General features: G+C 41.5%; 1 protein-coding gene across 1 annotated transcript; it reads right to left on the bottom strand.

The window, feature by feature from the left end:
* Window positions 1-3,489: 3,489 nt before the first annotated feature.
* Window positions 3,490-23,607, bottom strand: Mblac2 (metallo-beta-lactamase domain containing 2). Its single transcript, XM_060383613.1, has 2 exons — window positions 22,799-23,607; window positions 3,490-6,717 (listed from the first exon to the last, which is right to left on the bottom strand). The coding sequence occupies exons 1-2, from the start codon at window positions 23,250-23,252 to the stop codon at window positions 6,332-6,334; spliced, it is 840 nt and encodes a 279-aa protein (XP_060239596.1). The 5' UTR covers window positions 23,253-23,607; the 3' UTR covers window positions 3,490-6,331.
* Between the last annotated feature and the right edge of the window lie 104 nt (window positions 23,608-23,711).

The following is a 23,711-nucleotide window of genomic DNA, read 5'->3' as shown; positions in this document are numbered from 1 at the left end:
TGGGATCTAGGCATCTGGAGTTATGGTGTTTGTATTGTTGCTGTGTGTACATATCTGGTCTTGACTCTGTTATGTGGGTATTCTGTTCTTTTGCTGCTCTTGTGCAGTCTTGATCCTAAGTGAGTAAGTGTAGTGAATGTGGGGGTCCCTGGTAGAAAGTGATTCTGCAGGTCAGTAGCACAAAGAATGGAGTTAAGCGAAAAGGAAAGGCTCAAAAGGGCATCAGGAAAGAGGAGGACCTTTAGTGTGCACCAGGAGGCAGAGTTCCCAAGAGAAGGAAGTGTGGTAGAGGGCAGAGTGTCAGGCCTAAGAGTGAGTCCCAGACTACAGCTTTCTAGCTGAGAATGTATTCTGGGCCTTTAACAGGTTCTCCTTCTATGAGACACTTCCTGGGCCAGATCGACTATATCTTCAGCATCAACTGTCATTTCCAGCTGTGCAGGGGTATCTCTCTTTTTTTATAGATAGGTTGCCTTCAGATTAGAATTGATTTGACAACCTCTGCTTCGTTGACAAACTATACAAACCATTCATGATTTATTTTCATTAGTTCACTGAGTGGTGTCCGCCCTCTCTGTTTAAGAGAGTTCATGCTCCACGGAAACATCCCTCGTGCGTTCAAGTAAGCACCATTTTTTGTTCTCAGTATCCACCTCTTCTTTGGGTTTTCCCTCACCACAGAGAGTAGTGGTGCTCCTTAGCTGCTGATTCACAGAAAGTTGTATGAATGCTCACAGAGGCAGGGCTAGGAGCCAAAGAAGGAGGCGGCAGCAGTGCCTCAGGCAGAGGGCATACACACAACTCATACCATTTCCTTAATTTTTTGATCAATGATTCACTTGCCTTTTTTCTTCCTCCTTTTATAAAATAGCTTTCTAGGATCTCACTATGACTTACAAATACAGAATACATTTCCAAATGTTCTTTATGAAAATACTATATTCATTACCTTATTGGATCATTCAGTACTGGGTAGCATGTGACTATTAAATTATAGAAGATTTATGTATAAGTGTAAAACAAATTTTAAAAGTGCTTTTTCTAAGTCTTATACTGGCAAGGAATTTTATAATTATATCTGATTATGACAACTGTGAACCACTAAATTATAAATGACTGATTTTGTCTATTAAGTTATGAGTAAAACCATCGGAACAACCAGTTTCAGTTTTCCTAACTGTGGTAAAAACTTTCTTTGCATATTAGTCTTTACAATCTATCAGCAAATACATGAGCACTGAGAGAAAGCTGCTTGGCCCATAGTATCTGCTAAACAATTCTTAGTGGCCTTTCTATTGGTGTGACAAAGCACAATGGTCAAGGCAACTTATGAAAGAAAATGTTTAATTTGGGACTTGCAGTTCTAGAGGGTGAGTCCATGATCACCATGACAGAGCGCATGGCAGCAGGCAGCCAGGTGTGGTTCTGCAGCAGGAGCCGAGGACTTGCACCTTCTTCCATAAGCAAAAGTGGCAGAGAGAGCAAAGTGGAAAATGGTGTGGGCTTTTGGAACCTCAAAGCCCTCCCCTAGTGATATATCTCCTCCGGCAAGGCCACACCTTCTAATCCCTTCCAAACAGTTCCACCAGCTGGGCCCAAGTATTCAAACATATTAGCCTCTGGAATCATTCTCATTCGAACCACCATATTCCACACTTCCTGGCACCTCAGAGGCACAACTTCAAAAGTTCTCACAGTTTTCAGTTTCAACACTGTTTAAAAGTATAAAGTCTCTTCTGAGACAAGGCAATCTTTTCATTTTAATCCCCTCTAAAATGAAAAAGCAAATTACATCCATACTTCCATCATACAGTGACACAGAATACACATTACTATTCCAATAGGTGGGAAGGGGGCATAATGAGGAAATGTTGAACAAAAGCAGACTGAAACCCCACAATGCAACCTCAGATTGTATAGTCTGTCAGATGACAAACAGCTTAAACACTGCCCTTCTCGCTTTACTGACTGCAACAGCTTCTCTGATTGCATTCTGTGTGCAGCTCTCTTTGGCAGAGCCTCCACAGCTCTGGTACCTCCAGCACCCTGGGGATCTCCAGTGCAGTCCAGGCCTCACTTTCATAGCCTCACAAAATGAGAGTTGGAAAGGCAGAGACTCCTTTCCAAGTCACCTGGCCTCAGTGGCTCTCCTTAACTGCAGAAGAATGTTCTACAACACCTTTTCTTGTCATGGCCAATGCTGCCTGTGGGAAGCCTGGCCCCTGCTTGAATTACATTTGCATGCACTTTGATGTGTTGCTTTTTATAAACATTCCTTAGGCCATTTCATAAACTGTGAGGTCACTGGGGTGGGCCTTGTCTGAGTGGCCACTCCCTTCATTCCACTTTTCATGTGGCCTCTCCTTGTAGCTTTCCACACAAGCTTTGGTTTCAACAGTGATTTCTGTGCTGATCTTTTTCTCTTCAAACTGTATTCTGTACTTCTTTTTGCCTTGCTTGCTCTTTTTCATTGTAGATCTACATAAAAATGATTATTAATAACCATGCAACAGAGTCAATACTAGGCTGTCTTGAAATCTTCTCTGCCAACGAAATTAAGTCTAAACTTTTCAATTCTTAGGAGAAGAGCAGAAAGCTGACAAATTCTTTGCCAAAATATCACAAGAATGGTCTCTCGACCAGTTGCTACTGTGGGAACCCTCTTGAGCTGGGCCTCCACAGTTCATATTGCTCTCAACACTTCTATCTCCCAAGCTCCTATTAAGATGGTCCAGTAAGCTATTTACAGTGTTCGACCATTTCCATAGTTCAAAGTTCCAAAATCTTCCACATTTCTTAAAAAACAAAACAAAAAATTATATGGTCAGTCCTATCATAGCAATAGCCCACTTCCTGCTACCTACGACAGAAGTGGGAAAATCAAGAGAGCTGTGCCGGAGACCAGAGGTGTGTGTGTGTGCATACCCTGGCTCATTTTAGAACATATCCTACAATGTGATGACTCCTGGAAGTATGGTCTGTTGAAGACATTCTGACTCTGTGAACGGGACTGATTTCCTCATTAGAGGGACAACAAAGAGGTCCCTTATCCCTTTTGATCTTCCAAGAGTCATCGGTCATTTAATACATACAATGTTAACTCACTGAAGACTTAAATTTTATTGTAATTGGTTTTTAATAAAATGCAGCCCCTCCTTTTTCTGCTAAATACACGTGCAGTTCTGGCTTACACATCTACACGTTCAATCCACTTGAGATTTATTTTTACCATGCCATAACCTTTTGCTGCCCTGGGAGAAACTGCAATGTCACTGAAACTGCCGATTTTGGATTCCTCATTCATGAAGTCCTACTAGTGTTTGTCTGCGTTTTGCTGCTTCTTGATTCTGTATTGCTTTCCCTGGACTTATACCTTAATTTGTTATGAACTTTTTAAAATTTCACTTATTAAAACAAAATTTCATATAGAATATATTCTTCTAAGATATTAAAAAGAAATCTGTTAATGTTATACAAAAAAAGCACCACTTGCACACTGAAATAAATGGCCACTTTAATAGTTACCACACCAATGTTTACATACACTTATCTGAAAATTATAGGACAATTTGGGCATGTCACATTCATATTACTATCCATATAAGAACAATTACACATACCCATTTATATCAACTACATCAGCAGAAGACACAAGGTTTCTATTTGCTTTAAGCTTCTCAGTGAAAAGGAGACATGAATTAAATAAAGCAAGTCCACAAGCTCATTGTTAGCAATATAAAATTATTTTGAAATGTCTAACATTTGACAACCTTAAGTTACAGTTACAATATTTTATTTCCACAAATCATAAATTACAAGGGTCACTGTCAGGATGAAAATACATATTTTTATTTTCTAAAAATGCTATTAGAATTTAATACTATTGGATTTATCCTTCGCATATGTGGCTTGTTGGAAAGCAAAAATATATGTAGCCAATACTATGTATTCTGCAGGTTTAAGAGAGGGCACAGTTTAGGAGCAGATGAACCTGTGCTCAACTACTGGCTTTTTCCTAGTCCACGTCATGTGACCGCTGGTCAGTTACCTCGTGGTGCTAGAACGAGGACGCAAATTTAAACTGTATCATGAATATGAGATGATCATGACTTTACCTCCATACTTTTCACAGGGTAGCAACAGTGATATATCAGCATCTTACACTGCAATTTGAAAAACCAAAGATATTGGCAAAAGCAACAAAAATATCAATTTATATTCAAAATCTACTTTTAATAAATAAATATCTCATCAGGAATAAATTTTCCTTATAACACTTAATGCCTACTCTATCCTGATTTTAAAATAAATACAAAATATGATAAAATAGTCAATGATTAAGGACTTTGGGCTTTCTTTTGTGCTGCTGATATAAAAATAATGGCTATATTTAAGGCTTATCTAGTGATTGTAGTTGCCCTGAACCAATCTCTGTTCTTGGTACTGCGTCATCATCTGGTGACAGATGTCTCGAAGCACCATGACATAGCACTCGTGACACTCTGAGCTATCGTAGCCTCCTTTCTGACTCTAAGCAAAGGTTTACGTGGTGCTACATGAGAGCTCAGCTCATCTGCCTTTAAGAATGACCCACACATACAACCACAAACCCGTCTTTTTTCATGCTAATTACATGGTACTTGAAAGAAATGGGATTCCAGAAAATTAAATTTATATGCTCACAAGGAATAGGCTAGTCCAAATAGCAGTTCTTGAAACCCTAGGCTCACATCTTTTTTTATTTCTCAATATAAATCTGACTCAAGAATCCCCACTTCCAGGAAATTTCCCCTTACTCAACTTCACACTCTGCCATGTATCCTTTATACTTAGGCATAATTTATATTAACTTCAACTTGCATATATTTTTTTTCAGCTTTGTGGCCTTTAACTTCTAGCTGTAATGTGTCCTTTTACTTTCAAACTTCCTGCATTGTTTAACACAGTTGTGTCATGCATTTGTGTGTGAATGAATAAAAAAACTAAAGAAGATGGGTGTTTGCAGAGCAACAAATTATATAACTTGAAACTTTGTTCTTGAAAGAAACAAGAACTGCTTTTTCCCCCTAATATTAAACTATCTGAATTCCAAAAGTAGAGCTGTTTGGTCTAGAATGTCAATAATAAAAATGTCAATAATAAAAAGACAGTGGAAAACTGCTTGAAAAACTTCTATGAAATATTCAAAAAGGCTTTTAGATAAATCATTATTTAAAGCACCAAACCCAAACATTTTACCTAATATCTCTGAACAGAGGTTTAATGTTTTCTATGACATATGAACACGGACTTGTTACCGTTCAAGACAAAGAATACTGAACAGGAACAGGTGTTGTGAATCAGGATACAAAGGCCATTTGCTCTAGTTAATAGCTAATGCATATACTGCAATAAATTTAAAAGTTTTTCTGTGGTACGTATACAAATATATCAATTAAAAGAATTGTTTACATTAAGAGGTCATAGATATCAGGAGTTATTTTGGTTCTGTAGAACATGACACAATACTGAAACTGTTATTTAATCAGAAAAATTTTGTTTATAATAGTTATTAATACTAAAATAGGATATAATAAAAAATTATTCTCAATGTGTATATTTTCAAATTTGCCTGACAGTGTCCTTTTAAGAAATCTGACAATTTATAGTTAGATTACATACATTTGAATTTCATTTTTATGACTGAAAATGTCACACGATAACAAACAACAAGTAGTGGCTGTTTTACTGAAGCACTCCGCAATTTATATTTAAAGCTTTGCAACAGACAAAACTTCATTGTACTGCTCATAAGTTAAATTATACAGCATGTTGTATGTCTTACACTGATACAAAGAATAAAAAATAAATAAATAAGGAGGCATGAAAGCCAGGATCACAAATATAAGCTGTTTTCTACCTTATTTTTGAACCCAAAAAACTTTATCTTTAAATGAAACATGAAAATAAAATCAAGGGTGAGGTGCAAGCATAGAACGCCAGACAATTTCCCTCTCCGTATCAGGGTTAGAGGTAAACTGAAGAGCAACGGCAGTTCTGTGACTGTATGCTTGCTGCCGGATTATGCCGGCATTCCCAACCAAACACTCAGAAACCACGACAGCACAGTCCAATTACAAGCTTATTTAAGTGGCTTCTTCCTTAGGGAGAAAAAAAAAAAAAAAAGGATACCAAGTTAAGACTCTGCTTTTTTTTTTTTCTTCCTCCTTTTGTTTAATATACCATGGTGATATAAAAGCGGTTTTATAAATGCCCACTAGTAACCATTTCGAACAACACAAGGGAACCGGGTTAATTTACAGTTAATGAAATCAAATGACGAGCGCAGATTCTAGGGCGAGGTCCTAGGATTTGTTACACGGAGAGCTAAACTTGCAAGAGATCTCATGGCAAAAGTAGACACTTTGTGGCATATCCCAGCTTTTGAAATATAATTAGAAGCTAAACGAAAGAGCCTTTCAGCACCAAAGGTATTGAAGTGCCCAGGAAGCACCTTCTCCACGAGGCCCCTGTCCACCAGTTCTATGAGACGTTCGCAAGTTCCAACATAGTCACTTATCCTGCTGTACGGGAGCCAGTCAATCAGTGATCCATCATACACGACGTCGCCACTAAAGAGGACCTTGCGGTCTTTATCGTGTAAGCAAATACTGCCTCTGGAGTGACCTGGCATGTGCATAACTGTGAGCTGCCTGTCGCCAAGGTTGATCACATCCCCTACAAATAGAAACAGAAGTTACCGGTAAATATATGACTGTAGTAAAGTCAAATATATGACTGATTTTAACCATGGAGAAAAAGAGAAGAGCATTAAATAGGTTATGAGGAAATTGAGGGCAACAAAGCTTTACTTTCATTCCATAACGTTCTGTTCCTCCATATGTGTGTGTATGTGCGGGTGCATGTGTGCATGTATGGTACAGAGTGTATACATACAAGTTCATGTGTGCATTTGTGTGTGGGGGAGGGCAGAAGTAGGCGTTTCTCCCTTTATTGATATCACCCTTATTTTTTGAGACTAAATGTAGAGCTCACTAATCAGGCAGGACTAGCTGGCAAGTGCACTCCAGAGCTCCTGCTGGTTCTGTTTCTGCCTCCTTACTGCCAGGGTTATAGGTGCACATTACTCCTAGCTTTTTCCATAGGTGTTGGGAATCAAACATAGGTCCTCATGCTTACACTGCAAGCCCTTCACTGACTGGGCTACTCTCTAGTCCCCACAACTGTGTTTCTTAATGCTGACTTAAAAATAGGTAGCTTCAGGGCTAGAGAGGCAGCTCAGTAGTTAAGACCACTTGCTGCTTTGAGTTCCTTGTTTTTAATTGCTGAGCAGTATTCCATTGTGTAAATGTACCACAATTTCTGTGTTCATTCTTCAGTTGAGGGACATCTGGGCTGTTTCCAGATTCTATTATAAATAATAGTCAGAACATGCTATGAACATGGTTGAACAAATGTTCTTGTTGTGTACTTGAGTTATTTTGGATACATGCCTAGGAGTGGTATAGCCAGATCTTGAGGTAGCACTATTCCTAATTTTTCTGAGAAAGCACCAGATTGATTTCCAAAGTGGTTGTACAAGTTTACATTCCCACCAGCAATGGAGAAGGGTTCCTTTTTCTCCACATACTTTCCAGCATGTACTGTCATTTGAGTTTTTTATCTTAGCCATTCTGATGGGTGCAGGGTGAAATCCCAGGGTCATTTTGATTTGCATTTCCCTATGACCAAGGACGTTGAGTATTTCTTTAAGTGTTTCTCTGCCATTCTATATCTCTCTATTGAGAACTCTCTCTTTAGCTCTGTACCCCATTTTTTTTAATTGGATTACTTGATTTGTTGGTGTTTAACTTCTTGAGTTCTTTATCATGAAATCTGCAGGCAAATGGATGGAATTAGAAAAGATCATCCTGAGTGAGGTAACCCAGAAGCAGAAAGACACACATGGTATATACTCACTTATAAGTGGACATTAGACATATCATATAGGATAAACATACTAAAATCTGTATACCTAAAGAAGCTACGCAAGAAGGAGGACCCTTGGGAAGATGCTCAATCCTCATTCAGAAAGGTAAATGGGATAGGCACCAGAAGTGGGAGAAAACAGGACAGGAGCCTACCACAGAGGGCCTCTGAAAGACTCTACCCAGCAGGGTATGGAAGCAGAAGCTGAGGCTCATAACCAAACTCTGAGTAGAATGCAGGGAATCTTACAAAAGAAGGGGGAGAGAGAAAGACCTGGAGGGGACAGGAGCTCCACAAGGAGCTGCCCAGAACTAAAAAATCTGGGGCCAGGGGTCTTTTCTGAGACTGATACTCCAACCAAGGACCATTCATGGACATAACCTAGAACCTCTGCACAGATATAGCCCATGGCAGCTCAATCTCCTAGTAAGGGGAGCAAGGGCTATCTCTGACATGAACTGAGTGGCTGACTCTTTGATCACCTCCTCCTGGTGACAAGGGCAGCCTTACCAAGCCACAGAGGAAGATAATGCAGGGAGTCCTGATGAGACCTGATAGGCGAGGTTCAAAGGGAAGGGGAAGAGGACCTCCCCTATCAGTGGACTAGAGGAGGGGCATTAAGAGGAGAAGATGGAGGGAGAGTGGGAATATGAGGAGACAAGAGAGGGGGGCTACAGCTGATATAGAAAGTGAATAAAACAAAATTAAAAAAAAAACAGAAAAAAAGAAAACAAAAATAAATAAATAAAAAACTAAAGAGCACTTGCTGCTCCTCCAGACAACTCCTGCTCTCAGCACCCATGTCAGGCAGTGCACAATCCTGTGAGTCCAGCTACAATGAATCCCACACTTCTGGCTTCCAGGAATATCTTTACTCACATGCACATTCCCACATGTAGACACATCTACCCTTAATTAACAAAATAAGAACAAATCCTTAAAAAATGGCTTGCCTATATTTTATTTTTGTTGTTTGACAGAACAGCATTTGCCTGATTAGTTTTTGCCAAGTAACTAATATCAAATGCTGTTTCCATAGGTTATTAAAGTGAAGTTTTAAAAATGATCATTCTGTGGTCAAATAATTTTGATACCTCGTTTTAAAGAAAATTAATCATATTTCTTTTGTGTAAGCTTCATCTGAGTATGCCAACAATATTGCAGATATACATAAACAGCTGTATAAATTTACTCTCTAGACCATGAACTTCTACTTTTCAGAACAGGTGAGAGATCACTGCCCTGGTGGACAATCTGTGAAGGTTGTTGTAGTGAAATGCACCACACTTTGCCTCTCTGCTATCCTGTAGGGACTAGAGCTTAAGGAAAGAGCATACAAGGAGATGCTCTGGGCAATGCGATTTTGGTGAACAATGAATGGTTCTTACTTCTCACCCAGCAACCTCACATTCTCTGTCACTTTTATTAAGCTGCTTCAGGCTAACCTGAAGCATCCAAACTGGATCTCCTCTCAGGAGTCTTCAAATCTATTGACAGGACGTAGAGGCATGTGGGAGAGGGGAAGATTGCTGTTTCACTGGAATTAAATATTTACCAAGTTTAAGTACATCATTATACACTTACAAGATTCTTACTGTAATCACTAATACAATTATATATATTATATATATATATATAGCAAATATACCATAGAAAGAAAATTAATAAACTACAGACAAAAGTTAACAAAGGAATTAAATGGTATAAAAATCAAGATTTGGTAAGCATGAAAACAATAAAGAAATGAAAGAAATAAGAGTAAATAATATACAATCATGAAAAGAACAGAGCTAAATCCAACTGTGCCATTGCATATGAATGGGAAAAGCCTCTAACCATGGCCAGATGTGGATAAAAAAGTAACATGTACTAAGATGATAAGAAGGGATCTCACAAACTCAGGGACATAAATCATGAAAAGTTATGCAACATAAACATTAATGATATGAGAGGCAGAATGGCAATGCTAATGTAAGACAAAAACAAATTTTTAACTAGGAAACATTACCAAAGAGAAGGTGATATTTTATGAGAATATAGTAGATCAATACATGAAAAAATATTAATGTCTATAGACCTAAAACCAGTAAGAAAAGTACGTAAAGAGAAAAATGAAAACTCAGCCAGGGGTGATGGCTCCTACCTACAATTTCAGCATGTGGGAAACTGAGGCAGGGAGACTGCCATAACTCAAGGTTAGCTTGGGTAACAGTGGATTTCAAGTTATCCTGAGCTACAAAGTGTGATCTGTCTCAAAAGACCAAAATAGATCAATATAAATAACTTAACCTACATAACTAAAAAATTCTTCTCTGAATAATTAATAAAACAAGAGAAAGTTAACCATAGTACAGAACACCAAAACAACACTTATCAATCAAGTGAATATAATTGACTTAGTGAATTAAAAGTGAATATAAAACACTTTTCACCCAGAGAGATGACATTCTTTTTGATTATACATGTAATATTAATTTGTTTATAATGCTAAGACATAAAGCAAGTTTCAATAAATTTAAAAGGAATAAAATCATGCAAAATATACCCTCTGACAATATAATAAAAGTATTAATAGAAATAATATAACTAGAAATAATAAGTAGATATTTATAGTGCATCTTAAATAACCAAAAATAATAATGAATTAAAAAGACAGCAAGAATGACTATGGGAAATGTCCACAGAGGTAGTCACCATGTCTCTCCCTAGCTTATGAAATAAAAGGAATTAGGAAGTATCCTGGGTTGAAGTTGAATGAAATCAGCATATCAAAATTTGTGGAAACTGGTAAAGCAGTACTTAAAATTGCTTTAATTGCTTATTTTATAAAGTATTAAATACTAAGATCAATTCCCAAGATGCTATAATAAGAAGATAAGAGCAAATCAAACACAGGTACATATTAAGAAAGACACGATAGCTGGCTGAGGAGTCCACTCAGTCACAATGCCTGCCACAAGGCCCTAGGAACCTGAGGTTGGATCCTGAGCACCCATGTGATAAAGCTGGGTAGGGTCGCATGCACTGGTAACAGAGCAAAGAATGACTGGGGGCAGGAAGGCTCCCGCTCCCAGAGTTTTCCAGCCTCGCCAACTGGTGAACCTCCAGTTCAGCAAAAGCCCCTGTCTCAGAAGAAAAGGTGGAGAGCAACTGAAGACACTTACTGTTGACCTCCGGCCCCCATTCCTATACATGGGCATATATACTTAACATACACACATAAAAAGTTTTAAAAGAACGATAGCAAGGAATGTAGGAAAGGGGGCCAGAGAACAGTTGAGCAATTAAGAACCCGGTGCTCTAGTGGAGAACCTGGCTTAGTTTCCCAGCACCAGCAAAGCAGTTGTAACTTTGGTTCCAAGGGGCAGACAACCTCTTCTGGCCTCTTCAGCACCAGGCATGTAGTACACACACATAAATGCAGGCCAATATTCATACACATAAAATACAAATAAATCATTTTTAAAAGAGCACAGAAAAAAATAGAAAACAAATATCATTAGAGAAAAATTAGTAGAGCTAAATTGATTTCTGAAAAATACAACAAAATTAGTATACCCTTAGCTAGGCAAATTGAAACAAAAAATGAAGAAGACACAATCACCAAAGCAAAGAATGAAAGACGAGAAGAGACCACAGAATAAGAAACACAGGCATCCAGCACCCATCCATACAGGACAAAGCCGAGAAGTCTCAAACCTCAGCTCCCTTCCCCTTGGACCTGACTTGCTCCAATACGCAAAACCTCCTCAAACTGCTGCTCTTACACATTATTTTCTACTTTGTTGGTATTATTATCTTGCTATTAGGGCTTTTTAAATTTTTGTTATTTCATGAGATATGATCAAGACACTAAACCTAGGAATCCATTAGATAGAAGAAAGAACTGAGATATAAACTAAAGACATAGAAAATCTAGTGAGTACTTTATAGCATTAAGTCTCCAAATCTAAATACATTGACATCCAAGCACAGGAGACACTGAGAATCCCAAACAGACGACATGATTAGAAGAGAATCCTTCAGTAGCCTATTACAGTCAAGATGCCAAAAAAACAAAGAACAAGGAACAATATTAGAGCTGTAAGAGAGAGATGCTAATGGATATACAAAAGCAAACACATAAGAATAACATCATACATTTCAACACAGCTAAATGTCATGAGAACACGGCACTCAAGACATTAGCCATTGCACTAGCCCAGGAAAATGGAAGTAAAATCACAAGTATTGCAAAAAAAGAAATTCTGTCTTTAATAACAGGGGAGATGACCTAACACAGAGAAATGCTATTTTGTGAGGGTCTCTGACTACCATGACCATCACAGTGATCATCTGCAAGAGATAAGGTGGTAGTTAGGACCAACACCATTCAGTAATCAGTATTGGTTCAAACTTCTAAGGTCTGACTCTACATAGTTTGTTTTAGGCATATTTAAGCACAACACAATTTGGAGAATGTTTCCTGGTGAAAATTAATGCATAATTAATTATACATTAATTAATGTCTCCTGTGCAGAGCAAAGCTTAAGACATGACTACTTGGAAAAGTACAAGTGACATTTCCCATAAAGATAGCTTCTACAGATAAACTGAGGACCCAGGAACATAAGGGTCTGAGGGAGGAGAGGGCCATTGATTGAGACGAATAAGCTCAGATAAAGGTCTGGGGAGTATCAGTATAGCCTCTGCAAACAAATAATGCCAAGGTCACCAGGCTACTAACCACATCTGTTCCTATGTGTGTTTAACACTCCTGGTTTCCCTAGCACTTATCTGAAGCACAAGGACCTACATGCCTCCTACATGCCTCCTACACTACACAATAAAAAAGGAAAAGCCAAAGTACTGACAGAAAGAGCAGGGCTGGGAATGTAATGTGCCAGGTGGTTATGGAAAAATCAACTGTATCTCTATATACTACAAGGAGCTATCAATTAAAGAAATTCAAAAACTAATTAAAGAAATTCAAAACACCAACTAAGGCAAGAATCAAAGATGCTCTCAGGTAGGCATGGTGGTACAGGGCTGTGGTCCCAGCTTCCAGGGAGGGAATCTGAGGCAGGAATGTCACAACCCTTGCTCTAAGAGCAGCCTGTGAAATTTAATGAGAGCTGTCTCAAAATATAAAGATGAAAACAAAGAAAAGAAAAAACAAGAGAGCTATAGCTCAGTGGTGGAAAATTTGCCTAGCATGTGTGAGGTCACAGGGCCAAGCCCTAGTGCTAGGGCTGAGAGGGTGTGATGGCCATTCTCGATTCACAAACTGACTAGCTGCAGAAATGGAGGGCACACCTATGAGAGATTTTCTGTTTGGTTTGAAGTGGATGAATCCACTTCTAGTCTAAACCTCTGAGAAGGACACACCTCTAATCTGGTTGTGAGTTGGGAAGACACAGGCCTTTAATACAGACCTTGAGGAGGGAAGTCATACCTTTAATATAGGCCACACCTTCGGCTGGAAGCCTTTAGATGGAAGTGCAAGAAAGGTTTTGTTTTTTGCCTGCTTGCCCTTGCCTTGCTAGCATGTCCATTCCTTCACTGGCACCGGAGCCTACGTTTTCAGGATTCCAGCACAGACAGAAGACCAGCTGAGACATCCAGCCTTGTGGGACTGAGGAACTACTAGATTCTTGAATTTTCCATTCACAGCTGGTCATTGTTGGATTAGCTGGACTGCAGCCTGTAAGTCACTTTCAAAATTCCCTCTCTCTATATGTAGAGAAAGTCATTCCATAAGCTCTGTGACTCTAGAGAACCCTGACTAGTACAAGGGCTGAAAGGAAACAGATGAATCAAAGACCCACAGAGGGCCTCTGAAAGGCTCTGCCCTGCAGACTATCAAAGCAGATGCTGAGACTTATGGCCAACTGTTGGGCAGAGTGCATGGAATCTTATGAAAGAAGTGGGAAATAGTAAGATCTAGAGAGGAGAGGAGCTCTACAAGGAGAGCAACAGAACAAAAAAAAAATTTGAACACAGGGATCTTTCCAGAGACTCATACTCCAACCAAGTACCATGCATGGAGATAACCTAGAACCCCTGCACAGATGTAGCCCATGGCAGTTCAGTGTCCAAGTGGGTTCCATAGTAATGGGAAGAGGGACTGCCTCTGACATGAACTGATTGGCCTGCTCTTTGATCACCTCCCCCTGAGGGGGGAGCTGCCTTACCAGGCCACAGAAGATGACAGTGCAGCCACTCCTGATGTGATCTGATAGACTAGGATCAGAAGGAAGGAGAGGAAGACCTCCCCTATCAGTGGACTTGGGGAGAGGCATGTGTGGAAAAGGGGAGGGAAGGTAGGATTAGGAGGGGAGGAGAGAGGGGTTTATGGGGGGATACAAAGTGAATAAAGTGTAATTAATAAAAATTAAAATAAAAAACAAGCAAACAAAACACAATGTATTTCTGCCTAATGAAAGATACAGTGTTATAGTTTGAACATACAACTTTCCTAATACTTCATATGTCTGAGCAGATGGTCCCAGAAAGTAGGGTTGTTTGGAAAGTTTGTGAAAATTTTAGTTGATTCTTAATACCAGGCAATTTTGAAAATCAATGAACTGCAGCAGCTGTTTTCACACTTTACTGTCCTGTGAGGGGTTTGTAAAACTGATTTCACAGGTACAGGGTAATTTATAAGAATCTGCATTTGGACAAGTTTCAGGCAACCTGGAGGCTTCTCAATCCAGTACCACACTTTCGGAAGTACTAGATAGAGAGCCTGCCTCTTCAGTAATGCCAACATGTGAAGAGGTTTGAGGCGAAAGCAGTGTCTCTCCAGGCTAAAAGGCAGAACTCCTGCCAGCTAACGGTGTAACATCATCATTCCCATCGCATCTGCCACCTGGAAAGTCCCTTAGCAACAAGACTTCCTGTGTCCTATGTCAGCCCTGCAGCATCTGAAGTTTTGGCTATTAGGTCCTACCAATTTTGCCTTTAACAAATTTACCCAAATGATTGTTTTGAACCCCAAAGTTCTGGAACCACAATCATGGCTCATTAACATATGATTGCAAATGATGCACAAAAGCAGAAGGCTTTGAAAGAACTTTGGTTATAATTCTAGTCACTGAACGTCTATCTTATCTATGTTAGTGGAAAAAAAATAAAAAGCCTCACCACTGCTTCATAGTCCTGTCTGGTCCTGATGGAAACCTCTGCAAAGATGTTGCTAATGTGACACATCCCAGATTTCTCTGAATTCAAGTCTCCACGTCAAAACCCTTCTACTGGGCAATTATTCCAGATTTAAGGTACTTTTGAGGATTAAAAACCACCACCATTTGTTCGCTATATGAATGGCAGGCTAGGGAAAGAAATCGTTGCTCAGTTGATGTAGTAATGCAAAAGCTGTGTCGTCGGGTTACTATCGCTGCGATGAAACACCATGACCAAAAGCAACTTGGGGAAAAATGGGTTTCTCTTTCTCAGTTTACCCTTAAAATCAGCGAGGGCAGTGTTGGTATAATGTTCTTTTAAAATGTATATGCCTTACCCTTGTTAATTCAAATGCTGATTTCCCTACCCCCAACTCTCTGGTTTCAATCTGGATATTGCATTGTGATACTCACTATAAGCATCCTGTCTCAACTCTTGTGTAAACAGGACACAAATAAAGCAACTAGATACAATGTTGTACAATGGGAGGAGCCAGAGGACAGGAAAGAGGGGAGGAGCTAGAGAACAGGAAGGGGCGAGAAGGAGGAGGAGCTCAAGGAGGGAGCACGAGGAGAGCAGAGCAAGAGGAGAGAGCTTGGAGGACTTAAAGCATGAACAAGACCTAAGATTTCACAAAAAGCAAGTAAAATGTGGGAAATCTAAATGTTAGGAAACTGAGGGCTTGGAGGTTTAGGAGGGAGTAAATATTGCCCAGCATTGTGTTCTAGGTTAACTAAAAACCCAGTCTCTGTGTGGTGATTTGGTTATACAGCTGCTGAGGATTAACAGCAGCATTACAATAAGATAAAACAATAGCAAATATTAATCGCCACCTACAACAGGGCAGGAACTCAGGCAGGGCAGGAACCTGGAGGCAAGAGCTGGTGAAAAGCCATGGAGAAAGTGCTGCTCACTGGCTTGCTCCTTGTGGCCTGCTACGCTGCTTTCTTAAAGAACCCAGGACTGCCTGCTTAGGGATGGTACCACCAACAATGACCTGTGCCTTCCCCCATTAATCACCAATAAGAAAATACATCACAGCTGGATCTCAGGCAGACATCTTCTCAATTGAGGCCTCCTCCTCCCTGATGACTCCAGCTTGTGCCAAGTTGACATAAAACCAGCCAGTACATGTTGTAACCAGCTGTTTAACAACGTACAGAAGGGAGTGCTGTGAGGGAAGCTTTCTGTTCAAAAGAAGTGCCAATGCAAGATGGAGTCTATTCTTTATTAATACCCAGGTGATATCCAAATGTTTTAACAAAAAGAAGACAGATGCCTGGAAAAGCAGACAATAACCACGGTAAGTCCTTGGTGCCAAGTATCATGTGCTCTCTCTTTCTCAAGGTCTGAAAATGCTTCCCATATGCTGAGAAGTGGCAGGCACAGCCCTTCATGAAAACAAGGACCCGTTACCAAGAATTCTCTTCTTCCCTCTCTTCCTCCCTCCCTCTTTTTATCTCATCTCCTGACTTCTCAAATGCCCTTTCCCACTTAAGCATCCTCCATCTCTTTTCTAATTGCAGTTTTTAATACAAGATATATACAAATTTCATGATTTCCTCCTTTTTGATTGCTGAGTAGTATTCCATTGTATAAAAATACCACAATTTCTGTACCCATTCCACCGTTGATGGACATCTGGGTTGTTTCCAGGTTCTGGCTATTACAAATAGAGCTGCTATAAACATGGTTGAGCAAGTGTCCTTTTTGTGTACTTGAACAAACTTTGGGTATATACCTAGCAGTGGTATAGCTGGGTCTGGAGGAAGCACTATTCCTATTTGTCTTAGAAAGCGCCAGATAGCTTTCCAGAGTGGTTGTACCAGTTTACATTCCCACCAGCAGTGGAGGAGGGTTCCCCTTTCTCCACAACCTCTCCAGCATGTGTTATCGCTTGAGTTTTTTTATCTTGGCCATTCTGATGGGTGTAAGGTGATATCTCACCCAAGGACCGTGTATGGATATAACCTAGAACCTCCGCTCAGATGTAGCCTGTGGTAGCTCAGTAACCAATTGGTTTCCCAAAGTGAGGGGAACAAGGACTATTTCTAACAGGAACTCAATGACTGGCTCTTTGGTCTCCCCACCCCCGAAGGGAGGAGCAGTCCTGTTAGGCCACAGAGGAGGGCTTTGCAGCCAGTCCTGAAGATACCTGATAAAACAGGATCAGATGAATGGGGAGGAGGTCCCCCCTATCAGTGGACTTGGAAAGGGGCACGGTGGAGATGAGGGAGGGAGGGAGGGACTGGGAGGGAATGAGGGATCGGGACACGGCTGGGATACAGAGTTAATAAAATGTAACTGATAAAAAAAACAAAAAAAAAAAACAAAACAAAAAAACCCCCAAGATATATACATACATTTGAAATAAGATGTTTAGGGCTCTGAAATGTAAGAGACAATTCCTTGCCCCATTCTCTACTGCTAACATACCTCTCAAAGGTGACCATTTTAAGTAGTTTTTCCTCCTTCTTCTGACAGTTAACTCTAAAAAAATCATAGTTGCTTCCAAGTGATGACTGTACTACATTTTTGATCTAACAATTAGATCTACTCCAGTGATTTCATGCGTATATTTCTATTGATTTAAATGTTTATGCTACTGATTGTTTTCTACACGTTTAGCCTTTCTCACTCTCCACGATTACACATATGTATTTCTCATCTTCTTAGCACACAGCCATTCAAAAGACCTGCCATTATCAGGGCACCCTCTCCATCATCTTGATGCTTTGCTCTGATTTTCCTTTCCATTAGATTTATGTTATTGTGCTTCCTGCCTTCCTCTCTGCTGGCTTCCTTCCTTCCCTGGAAGGAGCATGTCCCTGTGGTTTCCTAAGTAAGGGCATGTGGGAAATGCTTTTGTGAGCACTTGGCTGACAGTGGGACAGATGCAAAGTTTTAGAATAGGGATGATTACTATTTGAAAGCAAAATGTCCACACTAAACCATCTCTGATCCCAATATCTGACCCTTGCTTAACCCTCTGGAACCTCCAGCATCTTTATTGATCTCAGTGTTTTGATTTTTTTTTTATTTTTACAATGCTTGACTAGGATGTGTTTTCATCTCTGTGCTGGGAATCCAGCCAGTACACGTATGTCACACAGGTATTAGATGTCTGAATGCACATCTAATACCTGTGTGACATACTCCTGGATTGCTAACAGTTACATTAACCATTAAGATACCTGATGTCCTGCTAGCAACTTTGGACAGAAACTTTACCAGAAAGACTGTACCTGAGGCATCCATCTGTTAATGAAAAGTGACTTTCCTATTACACTCAAAGCATTTGGTCTAGTTTTCTTTTCACAAGGCTTAAAGCACCACATACCAAGAGTTTACAGTATTTTTCCAGCTCCAAAAATGTCTGGATTTACCATCAACTGTGATTTTTAGAAACCAGAATTATAATCCCAGTTTCTCAGCAGTCTAGGCCATTTCAGGCAGGAAGCTTGGCAGCCTGTTTAAGAGTGGAAAGGAAAATGGCATTTGATGCACACACAAGATGGAAGCAGGCTTGACAGCGGAGACATCAGGCCAGGGCTGGCACATAGTCTCCACACGGGCAGCTTCAGTCTTTCTAGGGGGTCCCAAATAAGAATTCTCTAATTTCCTACTTCAAGGTGGGGAACAGGAGGCTCCGCTCTCATTCTTCAGAGACTCTAGTGAGAAATGTACACTGAACACTCTTACACACTCATTCCCTGCTCTCCACGTTGAATCCCTGCGCTCACCCACACTGAGCACTCCTCAGTTAAGAAAACCGCTTATTTTCTATCCCTTAAGAGTAAACTGACAGAATGGGGGAAGGCAATCCTTTCAGAACAGCCCTATGGTTCTAAGAGCTTCCATAAATGCCACACCTATTTCATGTGAGTGTTGGCTTCATCCCCACTGAAGTCCCAATAATGAACTGGCACTTGAACTGTTCCCTCAGTCACATCTAATTTCCACCATCCAAGTTAGTTCCCTCAACAAGGTAGACTTACACTTCAAGTCATAGTCTCTTCATGGTAGCTCTAGTTTCACGTAGGAGGCATTAGGTCTTGTCGGGAAACATGAATGTTAAATGCACAGCTCTGTTTTCTGCCCAGAAATCCAGGAACAGATAGGGCTAACAGCCTGGTGACCTTTACAGCTGGGCCACACTGCCTCCCCCAGGCCCTTAGCCTGAGCTTGTTTATCTACAGCATGTTCCTTAGTTAATCTATAGAACCTATCTTTAAGGAAAATGCCTCTTCTACTTTACAAGTGTTTCAATGGAATGTTAAGCTTTGTTGTGCGCACAAAACTGAGATAATTATCACCAGGAAGTTTTTTACTAAATTGTGCTGTGTCTAAATATGCCTAAAGTAAACTACTCAAGCCATACTTGGCTTGAGTAACTTGAACCAACACAAGCTACCGAGTTGTGTTAAACCAATGGTCCTCAACCTTCCTAATGATGCAACCCTTTAATATAGTTCCCCATGTTGTGGTGATGCCCAACCATAACATAATTTGCTACTTCAGAACTGTAATTTTGCTACTGTTGTGAATCATAATGTGACTATCTGCATTTTCCCACTGGTCTTAGGTGACCCCGGGAGAAAAATTTTCAACTCCAAAGGGGTTTTGACCCAAAGGTTGAGAACCACTGTCAGAATGGAACTGCCCTCTCTCTCCCAGATGGACATTCTGCTGGCCTTGGTGGTCACAAAGATGTCCACAGTTCCAGCAGGAGGGAAACACATGTCTGTTCACCTTGTTCTAGTATATGCCGTTTTAAAATTTTCTATAAATTACCTCAACCCACTTTTCTCCTCTGAGGTAATTTATCATGGTGACTTTAGGCAAACTGTTTAGATATGGATAATGAGGGCAAAGGGAAAATCACATGAAACTGAATCACTTGAATATTGTGAAAATAGTGATATGTTCTAGTTCAAAAGGCCTGGACTATATTTCAGGTCTATTGCTCTCATCTTATAGAAAGATCCTATCTCTCTCTGAGCACATGGAACTGTTTTCCATCATGACTAATGCACTAGGTGAACAGCTATCTTCTTTGATCTTCACTTAGAAGGCAGCTTTTAGGTTAGAGATGCAGTGCAGACTTATGCTTCTCCATGACAGCAAATCATCAACTCACTTAACGAAATGCAGTAAGTGACTTTTCGTACTTGTACTCTAACCAAGGCTTTTTTGTTACAGGTGCATGATGACTGTGTGTGCAAATGTATATGAAGTTTTAATGTAAATAGCTTACATCTCCTTCCAGACATCTGTGCTGATCCTGGCTTAGCAGCCCACATCATTCAGAAGACAGGAAATTAATATTCCTGAGATGACAGATCAGATGCTACTCGAAGGGTGAGGCAACCATCTCCTGATAAGAAGCAACTTTCCACAACATGGACCTGTCGCCCTTAAGACAAGGCTCAAAGTGCACAATGTATACTTTTCCAGCTCCGAAAATGTCAGGATTTACCATCAACTGGGATTTGGGAAGCCAGGGTTATCATCCCAGCTTCTAACCAGTCTAGTTGACCACAGGCATGATATTCTGCCAGTCTCTCCTCTTCTGTGTGACAACAATCCCTGCCATTCTTAAAAAGAAAATTACAGATGTGTATGTATGTGTATATACATGCTCACATATGCAGGCATGCTCATGTGTCAAGCTGTGTCTGTGGCTGTCAACTTGCTAGAGTCAGTTCTCTCCTTCTACCACATGGGAGTCAGTTGTCACATTCAACTGTCAGCTTGGCTGAAAATGCCTTTATCTGCTAGCCATCTCATTGGTTCCCCCCCCTTGACTTCCTATTGCTATCAAAAGAAAGTAAAAAATAAAGTGTTTTAAAACAATTTAATATATTTTTACATTGTAATTTTCATTTTGGGGACATGGTTTCTCTGTGTAAAAAGAGGATATTTTTTATATTTTTTGGTGGCCTTAAACTTTTGACCTTCTGGCCCAGTCTCCTTAATCCTGGGATTATAGGATTGTGCCACCTACTTTTCACTTTATTTTCTCTTTTCTTTCTGGAACTATATGCAGAACAGGCTGTTCTCAAACTCACAGAGATATGCCTACCTCTGTCTCTCAAGTGCTGCAACTAAGGATACGTGCCATCACCTGGCTAATATAAAACTTTTTTAGGCTGGGTACCAGAATTCAGTTTGATTATCCATCAAGTGCTTGGAAATTTCATCCCTGAAACCATCAATTTTATGAAGAAATATAGTAATAAAATTTATCTGATGCAAATGTACATTTCTTTTCTGTTTTTGAAACAGAGTCTCACTGTACAGCCACGGCTGTCTAGGAACCCTGTCTACACATCAGGCTGGCCTCCTAACTCCCAGAGAGCCACTTTTCTCTGCCACCCAGGCACAAACGTATGTACCACTACACCAGGATTATAACTCCCAAAGTAGGCTACATCTACAGCAGCTTAAAATAAAATCTTTAAACTTAAATTTTTAATGAAGGAACTTGTTAGTTGGCTGTAAGGACTAGAATCTCATACTTTTAAATATCATACATTATATGTTGGGTAAGTGTATTTCTGTAAAATATTTTATTATCAACATTGTTTAGTTCTCAGCAAGCATCATTATAATGGAGCCTCTGGAGTTTTTTTTTCACATTACAGGGGAGTATGTGGGCAGTTAAAATGGTGAACAGAGGGTAAGTGACTTTCATGATCTACCCACAGTTATCATGGTGCATCTCATGAGCAGAGTGCATGCGTTCTTGGTGTGCTTTCATCTATCAGGCCTTGGCTCAAGTCCCAGCCTTCATCATGATTCTGCTCAGTGGACTCTTGTTGAGACATCCAATCAGGCATCTCTGGTCTCATTTCACAAGAGCTATGTGGAGGAAATTTAAAAATAAATCCTAGTATATATAATTAATATGGCAAATACTGTTGTTGTCACTAATTAGCTCAAGTAGTGCAGTTCCCTCATGGAGCGATACGGGCCTAGGGCCCTACTCTATTTTGCTTTGTTCCGCCAATTCCATAGGACCAAAGAGAATGAAGTCTGCATTAACGTAATACTTTATCCACTGAAAACAACCCCTGTACTGATCCTTTTTAAGCTTTGCTCTCATCCAGGCCAGGTATTTGTCATAATTCCACTTCTCTACGTTTCTGTTCACTATCAAGCCTTTCGTTTTTTGTCTTGTGGGGCAGTAAAAACATCTGAAAGGTAAGGATGAATGAAGTGACTGGAACCTCAGCGCTCTAACCCCACAGGTGGGCCTGATAGGCACTCTGCAGTCGACAGTTCTCAAGAGCGTGGAGCATTAACGCTCTTCCCAAGGCGCCGTTCCTTAAAAGCCTACTCGTTACAAAAACTGGAAACGTTAGGCCCGTACTTGGCAAACAGTGGAAAATTCCCCGTCACAAGTCTCTGCCGTGTTACTACTGCAGCCGACACAGGGAACTGACTGGGGATGGTGCCAGCTTCCAGAGAGACAGCACACACTTGCAGAGCAGGCTGCCAGGGCCTAGGCTCTGCTCAAGCCGGCTTGCACGCTGCAAAGGGTGGGCCACAGTACTCTGCACTGTACCCCAACAGTGCCCAGGTGGCAACGGAGGTCAGCAGCATGCTGCACACGCTCCCCCAGCCCTCCCTCGTGACAGCGCGCGCCCGCGGGGCCCATTACCATCCTGCAGAATGAGGGTGGGCTGCACTGCCTGCACTCGGAACTGCCTGGCTCTCCAGCCAGGGCTGGGCGCCCGCACCACCTCGCTGTCCGAGAGCCAGGTCACGGTCTCAAAGTTGTCCCCGCGAGCCAGGGCCTCGGCCTCGGCGCGGTGCACAGCCACCTGGTCGAACTGGTAGAGGCCGCCGGAGTGATCGAAGTGCACGTGGGTGGCCACGGCCAGCAGCGGCCGACGCCCCGCGTCCTCTTTAGCCCCGAAATCCTGCAAGAGGCCCGAAGTGTAGAGGTACTCCGGGAGGCTGCGCAGCCCCAGGCCCGTGTCGATCACCACGTCCTGCTCCGAGCCGCGAACCAGCCAGATGTTGGCGCGGTTGCCTGACTCGTAGAAGCGTTCTTGAATCCAGAAAATGCCATCGCCCAGAGACTTGTGGGCGTACCACTCGAGCGCGGACATGCTGCTGCGCAGGGGTGCGGCCGGGCGCGGTGGGTGTGCCTCCCGCTGGCAGCCTGGGACCCGCGCTGCCGCAGTGTGCGGCGACCTACTCTCGGAGGAGGCGCGTCCGGGGGCGGGGATGCGGAGGGAGAGCGGATAGGACCGGCGACACTGCCGCGGATCGCCTCCCGTCCGCAGGGCGCAAAGGCTGCACGCAGGCTGCCGCAGCTTCAGCAGCCGCAGCTCCGGGGCGGAGACACGGGGCGACTCGGCCCTGTTCGGGGGTCGCACTGCAGAAGCTGGGGGAGATGCGGGGGAAGCGCCGGCACCGCCCCCACCAGGCCAGCGGGCGCTGCGCACTCGCCGCCGGAGCCCAGAGTGAGGCCGAGCCAGTTGGAGGCTGGCTACGGCGCCTGCCAAGGGCTAAAAAGCTGCTCCGCGGAGGCGTGGCCTCGCCGGCAGCGGGCGGGGCTCCTAGTG

Source organism: Meriones unguiculatus, chromosome 5 (assembly GCF_030254825.1).
Source record: "Meriones unguiculatus strain TT.TT164.6M chromosome 5, Bangor_MerUng_6.1, whole genome shotgun sequence".
Classification (NCBI taxonomy): Eukaryota; Metazoa; Chordata; class Mammalia; order Rodentia; family Muridae; genus Meriones; species Meriones unguiculatus.
The sequence above is the reverse complement of the archived record's forward strand: the minus strand, read 5'-3'. Positions and strand labels throughout refer to the sequence as shown.